Source organism: Cyclopterus lumpus, chromosome 19 (genome assembly GCF_009769545.1).
Source record: "Cyclopterus lumpus isolate fCycLum1 chromosome 19, fCycLum1.pri, whole genome shotgun sequence".
Lineage (NCBI taxonomy): Eukaryota > Metazoa > Chordata > Actinopteri > Perciformes > Cyclopteridae > Cyclopterus > Cyclopterus lumpus.
The window spans coordinates 13742600-13753653 of NC_046984.1; the positions used below are offsets into that span (position 1 = coordinate 13742600).

An 11054-nucleotide genomic window follows, 5' to 3' on the forward strand; every position below is an offset into this window, starting at 1 on the left:
GAAATTGCAGCGAGGTTTTTAGAGTGTGAGATAGATGATGGTGGAGATTGAGAGTAGCTTAATCGCTGCTTTCAAAAGGTTACCTTTGTGTCTTTCCTTTGGTAACGGTAATTCCTGGACATTGGCCCAGGAAAGGGATTCAAGGGAAGGAGCTATTCCAGTCATCCAGCAGCGTTTCAGAAAGAAAAAAACAGCAGCAAATTGGACCAGTTAACAAAAACAGTATTTTCGATGCCTGGTTCTTATCTCAGACCTCTCTAAATCATGGGCCTTGTTCTCTGAAAATAGTTTGGATATAGAGAGAGGTCTGAGAGGAGAATCGAGCAGATGATGCCTTCTTTGTGGACGGATTAAATTATTTGGAGCGCTGTGTTCTTTCTGACAAATTACCGGCTCGGTGGGATATTTCTGACCGTAGGATCAGGGCGCTGAGCTAATATCGATGCATCAATATCACTACCAGTGAGTAAATCATACCAACTTTCAAGTATGTTGTGATAAATCTCTCCTCATGCGCCCCGGAGAAGAGAATTCAAAGGTTGGATCTGAGAGAAATTAAGTGGCTGCCAAAGGGAGTAGGAAATACAAGCTCAGTAAAAAAAATCCCACTTTAATTGAAGAAGAAAATACTATGTTCACGCTAACAGCATCTCAGGTGGTTGTGATTGAATTGACTCCATACAGTAGAACCATAGCTGCCTATTTAGAAATGAGGACCATTTATGACCACAGGAGTCCTGTGTACTTGTTTTGTAAGAGTCAGGCAGAGTTGATATTAAGGTTTACCTTAAAATTATTGTGTGATTTTGAACCCAGCAACCTCACTGAAGCTGCACAATAGCGCCTTTTAAAATGAAATGTTAACCCTCTGAATGTACAAAAAAAGAAGTCTGTTATGAATCTTTAATCCAGAATGAGTATGCTCTGCTGGAGGAAAAATGGATCCTTAGGACCGTGTTTGAAGCCAGAAATGTATTTCGTCTGTGGCAGTCTTAGTTTCCTTACACGTTTACAATTACACATTATCTTCAAGTCTCCCTTATGTTCCACTTTTATTCACACTGATACTTATGCAGATTTGTGACCATCTTTGCAAAGTAATATAATACTGCGAGCATTTCCTTTTTCCTCTCAAAGACTGCAATATGTCATACCAGTGTAAGGAAAGGGGGTTTGTTCCAAAGCACAACAATATCAGTCAGTTTTGGAGAAAAGTCATTTAAGATGTAGTGAGGAGAGTTTGGGCAGGGCTATGCATACATGTAATTACTGTCTAAGCCATTCTGCCCTCCAGTGAAGGCAGAGTGAACCTGGCTTGTTAGGCCTGGCCTGGCTTGCATTGTCCTTGAGGGCAAATTGCTGTTAGCATGCTAATGGCGCCACCTGTTTCTGCCATGCTAGGAGCACAAGGGCAGAGGCAAGGAAACACTCGATGAGCACACAGCTGAGAATACACACACATTCACACGCAAACAGACAGACACACGCACACACTCTGTCTCAGTATTGAACCACGCATGTCCCTCATCTTCCTGCACTGCTAATCCATCCCTACATATTTTATATTTTCCTGCTATTTCACATCATGTTTACGACCCTATTCAATGTTAGTGTATGTGTGTCTGACTCTGTATGTGTGAAAGACAGAGAGTGAGGGAGAGGTTGTGTGCGTGTGTGTGTGTGTGTGTGTGTGTGTGTGTGTGTGTGTGCGTGTGTGTGTGTGCGTGTGTGTGCGTGCGTGTGTGTGTGTTGCATGCTGTCTGTCGGGGGGCTCTGGGCAGAGAAAGCGGCTGCAAGGTAAGTTTTGGGTAAAACGGCTCTTGAATCCAAACATACAGGTAGGAAAGTATATTTTTGCCCACACCTCCTCCACCCTCTGTATCTACGTGTGGGTGGGTATGTGTGTCTGCCCTTACGTAAGTGTACATGTCCACATGCGGAGTCATACAGAGAGATTGTGCATTTATTTAAATGCGGCTGTGTGCGTAAACAAATTTATTTATAGACAAACCTCACTTTTGGCTACCAGTGCAGCATGGTATCCATAGTGACGTTTGCGTGGACTTTGCATGTATGTTACCACGGTAACCCTGGACTGGTGTGCATGTACAGTAAGTAGCCATGGTAACCCAAGGGCTTAGCATGCATGTTAATGAATGTCTGTCTCTCTCTCTCCTCGCCTGGCCGCAACACCATTCCAGAGCACAGCTACACTCCAGGTAGGTTGCACTTCTATCTATCTGTCTATCTATCTGTCTTTCTATCTGTCTTTCTCTCACTTCCTTCTATGTCTGTCTATATTTAAGTTTCCCTTCCTGCTTTTTATTCAAACATCTCTTTCTTTGCTTCTCTATTTGATTCAGGCTTTTCCGAGTTCTTAAATTTATTCTTAAATACACATTTCTTTACCTCGTTCATCATCTTAATATCACAATTTCTCTCCAATCTCTCTCGATTCCTATCTTTTTCATGTCTTGTCCTTTACATTCTTCTTTCTGGCCTTCATGTTCTCGTTACATCGTCTGTTTTGGGAATACGGCTCAAGGTAGACAGCGTAAATGTATGTTGGTCTGTGTGGGTATGTAGGGGTTGGTTGCTGACATCTGGTAAGTTCCACATCCCATGTGCGATCATCTGAAATGGCCTCAAGGTTACAAAGATATACTGTAGGCCCACACAAACACTGTACTGGCTGTGTGCAGACGTCTGTCAGCGTACCTGTTTGTGCGTAGGATCGCAGCCTAGGATGAGTAGGCAAGTTTTTTTAGACATTTTGAATAATTTAGGACTCGTACATGCACACATACTTTTACGCAGAAGACTCTACCCTTCACCAGCATGGCATTGACTAACTCCTGTTTTACAAAACACATATATGCTCACACACACATACACGCACACACTTCACACATACACGCACACACTTCACACATACACACACACACTTCACACCCCATGATCCTTTGCTGTGCTGACTGTGCTCTTGTCTTCCTTTAAGGTCTGGCACACCTGATGATTGGCGACCAAGGTATGGCCTCCTCTTACCTCACTTCCTGTTGTCTTCTGCTATACCATCACCCCCTACCTCCTCACCCCCACACTCACTACTCCCTGTATCCCCTCCCCCACTTCATCACCACCTGGCGCGCGAGGAAGTTGTCTCTCTAGGCACTGAACTAAGGTCAGTTTTTTTTTTTTTTTCGGTAATTGAGATTTCTTGAAAACGGTCCCATTTGGTCTCATTAAGAACTTCAGTTTTAATTTAAACTGAAATGGATGACTTGCAAATTTGCAGTGGAGCAATCACATAATGATGAATGAAATATGGCCTTAAAGATCATTTTTGATGAGTGATGATGAGCCTGAGAGCAACTTCTGCTGGGATATATACTACAATCATGGCTGCTGATGTGGGATGGGGTAAAGGGAGGGCTTAGATGGCTGCGGTTTGACGGTGCTTGGCTGGGCTACACTTGGCAGGTCTCCAGGTCATGGAAATGGAGCAACTGACTCTATGGATGGTTTGAATTGATCTTTACTCTTCCACCTCATTTCATTTTCTCTCATTCGTGTGTAAGAGTTTGATTGAGAGGATGGGAGCGTTTAGAGTGTGCATGCAACATGCATACATACATGTGCATGTTCGCTTTTACATCATGGGTTGAATCAATGACTGTGGCAGTTTTCACACGAACACTCCCACATTCATCCATGGCTTTTATTCGGCTTCCAGCATGTCGCTGGTCCTCACATGGGCTCCTGTTCATACATTGGTGAGCATGTGTGATTCTGAAACCAACGTTCCTGTGTATGAAGGCAATGCTGGTATACCTCAACCCGCAAGTTGTCCAGTGTTTTATTTTACAGCCCCAAAACAAGTGCCCATGGTCTGCCTTTTGAAAATTGTTCCAATGGTCAACAAAACTCACAATGCCGCCTCTTTCTTCTTGCCCTCTTTCTCCCTTTTTCCTTCTTTGTTCCTGCCCTCTTTCTCACTGTTTGGAACACCAACCTCTGTGAATTTAGGAAAACTCAGAGGTACCCCCTCCCCTCCCTGATTATTTATTTTTGTAAATGTGTATAATTAATGGGCTGTTCTGGGTGTTTTTTTAAGTTGAATGTATTGACAGTACTGTATGGTAACGCAGGCGCCTTTAGAGCCAATCGGCTTCAAGTTCTCATTTTCAGTTGCCATTAAATTGGAATGTGTCATTTTTTGGAAAGGTAAGCTGTTGGTGCATGTGTGTGCGAGCGTGCTCATACTGAAGCGTGCGTGCGTTTGTGCGAATGAACTGGCACTCCGGCCTACGGTGCTTTTCAAAATCTGAAGGTAGGTGATGCTGGATCGGTCGGCTCTGCATGACGCTGATGAATACACTGATTGACCCACATAAAGACAGGCCTGACCGTGACTGATCTGCGTCTATTGTTGCCCTTTGATTGGATGAGAGAGGACATGATGGCGGCTGTCTCCCATTGTGACAGGGCCGCCATGTATTCGCTGAAATGTGCTTTTTAATGAAATGTTCATCCAAGCTGGAGGATAGAAATATATTGAATAGACCACAAATTGCATCTGCATCCACCTATCACACTGAGACATCTCTATTCTGACAAGTATATTTCTAGGTGAGCATTTTCGTTATGTTTTGATCTGCCTGAAATGTCGAGCATGAATCATCCAGGTGGCAGTGGAAATGTAATTGCTTCATCTGGCTTATGCTCAGCATTTTAAATCACCTACTTAAGGACCGACATGTATTAACATATGTTTCCATGCATTATAACACAATGTATTGAGCGTAGTTGTGTATGGTGGACGCACTCTCGATCACGGATGTTTGGTTTGTGATAGACTGAATCTAGGACTGTGGCTGGTTTTTTCTTTTTTTCTTTTCTTTTAAACCTTTGAAGTCTCTTTCAGGAACTGTATGTGTGTTGGTGCCAGTGTGTTTTCTCTCTGCATACTGAGGAGTAAAGACTGTCAAACGAAGCCTAGCTTAGGTTAGCTCAGCGTAAAGAGGCTTTTTGAGGAGACCGCAAAGCTGAAATGAGTTTCTTTGAGGGGAAGGATTGGGTGTGGAAAGGGTTGCCTTAGAAAGATATATAGCGTGTGTGTCTGCGTGTGTGTGTGTGTGTGTGTGTGTGTGTGTGTGTGTGTGTGTGTGTGTGTGTGTGAAGAAATTGAGAAAAAGAGACTGTGAGAGAAGAGCTAAAGGAATGAATGATAGAGCGAGTAGAGAGGGGAAGAGGAAGCAAGGGAGAGATAAAGTGAGTCGTCTTCTCTCCCGTGATGGAGAGCAACTGCCTGTATCTGCAAAGGGACAGCGGTGCTCCCATCTGCCCTCCCAGCCCAGTCATTCTGTATGGGACATCAGTCCTGATGGGAAGCCCTGGACCTTTCCCCTCCTTCATAAAACACAGCTATCATTCTCCCTGGAAACGATAGCCACAGATCACTAATCACTTTGAGTGGGTGAAAATGCACGAATTGTGGAGGGAAGAAAGAAAAGAGGGAGCCAAATTGGATTTTCATAAGTATCGAGCAGCCAAAGGAAGAGGGGGGAAATGGATTTTTGTTCTTTTTTTTTTTAAAGTATTGAGCAGCAGTAATCTGGATGGAAAATGTGCTTAAAGCCAAGTAGCAGATTTTGCCCTTTCTCTTCTCTCTGTCTGGCCAATAATTGGCCGTGAAGGGTTGTGGGTGAATGAGTGATTGTAGGTTCTGAATAGGATTGAGGAACGGCTCTTGGCAGCAGTGCTCGTTTATGATATTTATATAATTATTTTAAGCTGTGGAGCGGGTTGTTTGCTGTGAATGTTCTCGATATCTGTCCAACAATCTGTGCACGGCATGGACTAGTGGTCAGCCTCGATTTAAGTGACCTTTACACGCACACGTACATGAACGGGCGGACATACAGGCACTCTCACACACACACACACACACACACACACACACAATAACCTTTAGAGAGTGCCCGTTGAGTAGGTGAGTGAGAGTGTGTTCAGTGTAAATATGCATGAGTAAGGCTGCCAGCACATATTCTTCACGGTCAGTGGATGAAGGCAGGACGGAGAGCGAGGTGTGTGCGTGTGTGAGTGCATGAGTGTATGTTCAGGGGAGGTGGATTGTGAGTCATCAATTGTGACTCATAAAGCGTCGGCAATCAAAGCGGCTCATTTTAACGCATTGTCTTACGGCAACAAAACACACGCTCACTTCGCTGCTCACGCACATGATCGGTGTCAAACTCTTGACTTTTTCTTGAAATTGCGTCTTTTTTTTATTGTCACTTCACCTCACTCTCACATACACGTGAGTGTGCTTATCTCACAATAACACACACACACACACACTTATACACTTCGCAGAGGACGGGCGTCGTGCTGACTCCACCATATGTGGGGTTGGGAGTGGTAGCAGACGCCAAGGCAAGAGGAACCAGTCAGTACCAGCAAAGTACAGCATGTCTCCTACCTCTTACTCATCGTGATCTAACAGTCCTAATAATAAATCGCACGAGGAGTGATTCTTCTGTAATAAAGGACGGGCTCTGAAACCAAAGTAGAAAAGAGATTTGCGTAATTGAAATGATTTTTGAATAATGATTTAATAGAATTTGTCAATTAATCTGAGAAGCTACTTCTCTATAAGTTGTGAATAATAAATGATAATTAAAAAAACTGCAAAAACATACACCGATGCCATATTTTCAGTTGGGAGGATTTCCTGCTTTTTTAATGTTTTATATAATTCGTTATGATTATTTGCATCATTTTTAACTTTACTGCTAGTAACTAATAGTTACTTGCAGACCAAGTGATGGTGATGAAGGAAGTGGCCTTATGTCGCGAATCAACTGTGAATCACATTTCAATCTTTTGCGTTGTAGCATATAAATGTTTTATCCTCATAAAATCACCGAAAATATTTTGTTTGCATTTGCCAGTTGCCTCCAAGTTAAATTATCTTGAATTAAATTCTGTAATGCGCTGTGTTTTTGACAATAAAAGATATTTGACAGACACATGAGCCCGTCTCGTTGTAATGCTTACATAATTTGGCAAAACGTGCAAGTGAGCAGCACTCGACTCGCGGTGAGAGAGAGCCGCTTGGTGTTGAGAGGCAAGTGTCTGGTGATTGGCTGGCTGCCTGCCCGACTGACTGGCATGAATTTGGCTCCCGATGGCCTTATCTTGAGCTGTGAATTAAAAAAAAAAAACTGTTAATACTAAGTTGTGGCCTCCTCTGGCCATTAGCAGTGATAAAGTAATTGCAACAAAGTTTTTACTTCGAAATGCACAATTCTTCTGGATATACTCTTTGCACTAATAGTATTAAGTCTGCATCTACTCTCCACTACTAACACCCATTACAGTTCTGAACTACAACACTCATTAATGCTTAACACCCATGCAGCTCTTGTAATGAAAGCCACAGCACCACATACAGAGCTCTACCTCCACATTATCGGGGAGATGCACGGTTGCAGAACTCACCATGGGAAATGTGAAACAATCCCAATAGTAAATGTATACATTTACTGGTAATTGTATGCAATTACCATCCCGTTAGCAAGTAAGCATTAACATATTCGCGCATTCACCGCAACGCTAATAGGAAACACACAAAGCCGCTGCACCCTGTAATCGCCCTAAAAATAAAGTCATCAAACGGACTCCCTATTTACAGAGGATGAAGGGAAAAAGATAGAGCGCAGGCTGGCTGCAAGTGTGTGTGTGGGGAGGGGGGGGTGGAAGGATAGTGTAAAGGAGCGTTGAAAAGCGATGGTGAGGAAAGATAAGAGCGCGTCTCACAAAGTGGGTAAGGAGAGGTGGAAAGAGAAGGTTGGAGACGCAGAGGGAGACAGGAAGGGAGATAAGACTGCAGCGTTTCTCTGCAGGGGTGCTGCATCTCTCCTTGGGCTCCCCGACTTGACACAGTCTCGCATCAGCCGGGATGGTATGAGTGATGCAGATACCTCACGCTCACACACTTATACACACACACACACACACACACACACACACACACACACACGCACACACACTCCCTTTATAGAAAGAAAGAGAAAGAAACAGCCAAGTCTGTGCTCTAATTGTCTCCTACCTGTTCTCACACTTTCCATTGTGTCGAGAGGAGTTACCCAATCGGCGATTCACTCCAGTACCCCCATCTGGCATTTGAAGTCCATTTCTTTTGCTGTTTCGCCAAAACAAGAATGTGCACACTTGCACTGGCGGGCGTTGCACACGCACAAGCACTCGTTTACTTGTGGCGCTTGTCTGGAATAAATATACGACAATGAAAATGGCCGCCGCATTCATTAAAAACCCAACACAATACCTTCATGAAGAGAGGTCATTATGGACATGGGGTTTTATTAGGTGTGTGTGGGGAAGGGGGGACAGTGCAGTGTGTGGATTTACATGCATGCAGATCTGGGCACCGTTATTTGTTTGTGTGGGTTTATGCACAAACGCTTATTCCTTTTAATGCGTGTTTGTCAGCGCTCTATAGTCTTCTCTGTGCATATGTGCCATAATGTATGTACATGTACTTGCGTGCAGGCGTGTGTGGGTGTGTGTGTTTTTGTGTGTGTCTAACACAGTTGAAACTGACTCTGATCTTATCCAGCTTAAGACAAATACACTGTTCTGCCTGCAGACATTGTCATGGAAACAAGACGGTTTCCCTGGGTAGCAGAGAGAAGGCCGAATTAAAGCAGAGAGAGAGAGATGAGCGTAGATAAAAGAAAGAAAAAATAGGAAAAGAAAAAACAAGATTGAACATAATGGCAGGAAGTGGGCTGTTCATTGTTTTTCCTTAAAATGACATTTAAAGGGATTGACAATGTAAGGCGTTATTCAGTTATGTTCTATTTGTGTCTAAAATGCATTCACTTAGGAAAGACCATATCTGCAAAAATGCCCTTTTTTTTAACTTTCTTTATCACTGTAAATGTAATATATATATTTGGGTTTTGAAGGCGTCACAGGTGGACTCTTGGAAACGGCGACAGGCATTTTTTCACAATTTTTTTGTCGATTTATATTTCCGTTGAAACTACCTTGATAAATCGATTGACATTTTCCAAGAAAAATGGCCAACATTTGATGACACAATTAATCAATTAACCCAGAAAAATAATGAATACATTAATACGTGATGGAAACAATTGTGGAGGCTGTGTTTTTTAACTGTATGTCTTGTGTTCAATTTAATAACAACAACCAAACAAGGAATGAGAGCTCAACGTTGCAGACGGACAATCTGTCACTGGTGTCCTGACAGTAATATCCTCCTCTACAGTATTGCTCCCTTGGCTGTGATGTGATAGCCCAATCGGTTTCAACGCCAGATGCTGTATATCACCGAATAGAGATGGGAAACGGCAGTCGTAGCCTTTAGTGAACTTGGCTGTGTGGATTTTCACACTTTAACTTAATGTAGAGACTATGCATATGTTAGCATGTATTTGCATACATTTCTCACACTGGTCATCTATCTGTATACCGTATGAGTGCGTAGTTAATCCACCTGTCTGTTATTAAGGAGAGATGCCTTCATGCAGGATGTTTGAGTTTATGCCGTGTGTACGTGTGTGTGTGGTGTGTGTGTGGTGTGTGTGTGTGTGTGCGTGTGGTGTGTGTGTGCATTTGCGTGTGTGGACAGTCTGAGAGGAGCTGATAGCAGAACTGCATGGTGGGCTAAAAACGAGGTGCAGGGGAATTGCAGTGTGCTATCTCTAGAATGACAGGGCTGCCATGATTGAGGCTTGCTACACTAGGATTTAGATACACCAGCATTTTTCTCTCTTTCGTTCTCTCTAGTTATCCATCCCTCGCTCTCTGCCACTCCCTTTCCTTGTCTCTCTTTCTACCCCTCTACCTCTTTCTCTTCCATTTTGTGTCACCCATCTCAATGAGTCTACCCCTTTTTTTCCATCCCTTCCTCTCTTTTAAAGTCCCCCTTATGCAACTTTCCCTTTTTCTCTACCCTGCATCTTTTCCACCCTGCTCCCTCTATCAGGTGCTGTATAATGTAGGCTCCCCTGATGTGCTCCCAGCCTCCATCCGCCATTTTGATTCAGTACAGCTGTCCATGATAATGTACTGTTCACTCAATCACTCTTTCTCTCTCTCTCGCCCTCCTTCTCCATCTCTTTTTCTCTTTCTCCCTGAAACACACATGCACGAACACAGCCGCAATTGCTGAACCCCTGTAACACAGGGTTGCCATGGAAATGACAAATTAGTGTGTGAAATGTTGAGGAGGAAACCCATGAGAAGAGACAAAGCCATATATGACACACACACACACACACACACACATACACACACACACACACACACACACACACACTTGCTGTATGCACACAAACACACAGAGCAATCCAAGTGATGTTGTGTGTTTGATAGTCGGAGGGGCGGTTCAGTTCCAGCTGGTCCCAGTAGCAGCAACCATCAGATCAGTTATTCACTCTCTCCCTCCTGCCTCCCCACATGCTGCTTTATTCAGAGGGTAGTAGTTTAATGATAGCCTTCAAAGTCTAATGTCAATCCTCCTGCATCTTTACATTCGTGCCTCCATACAGTTACTCATGTATTTCTTCTTTCCCGTACTAGTTTCCTTTCCTTTCCTTTCCTTTTCCTCCTGCTTTCCTCTCCTTCTAGACTTTTCTTTCGTAACTTAATTTAGAATCAGATTGTTCTCAGTGAGCTGAGGATCTGTTTTTCAAGCCAGAGCAGAGAAAAAGAAAAACGTGTTTCAGCCAGATGAGACGCAATTTCAAGTAAAATCAGAATTTCCCAGAACCCCAAATGACATCTTCAGGATTTCTTGCTAAGTCGTGCTAACGCTTTAGAAATGACAGTCAATTAATTCTCACGGGTGTTCTCAATCAATTTTCTGTCACTTTCCCAACGAACAAGAACCACAGTCAGACTTAAAATACAACCTCACAAGCAGCAATATTTTAGAAGCCGTTACTACAAAGTCAGACGACCAAGGATCACAGCAAAAAATAATCAAGAAGGCATAAAACACA

At 43.3% G+C, this 11054-nt stretch overlaps 1 protein-coding gene across 2 annotated transcripts in view; it reads left to right on the forward strand.

Moving 5' to 3' along the window:
• nrxn1a (neurexin 1a) overlaps nucleotides 1-11054 on the forward strand; it is a 49680-nt gene that overhangs the window by 3768 nt on the left and 34858 nt on the right. Inside the window, exons 2-3 of one of the 2 annotated variants that reach the window (XM_034558384.1) lie at nucleotides 2202-2219; nucleotides 2999-3028. In XM_034558384.1, coding sequence (XP_034414275.1) covers nucleotides 2202-2219; nucleotides 2999-3028 — 48 coding nt within the window. The remainder of the gene's footprint in view (nucleotides 1-2201; nucleotides 2220-2998; nucleotides 3029-11054) is intronic. The other variant, XM_034558385.1, reaches the window with a different exon arrangement.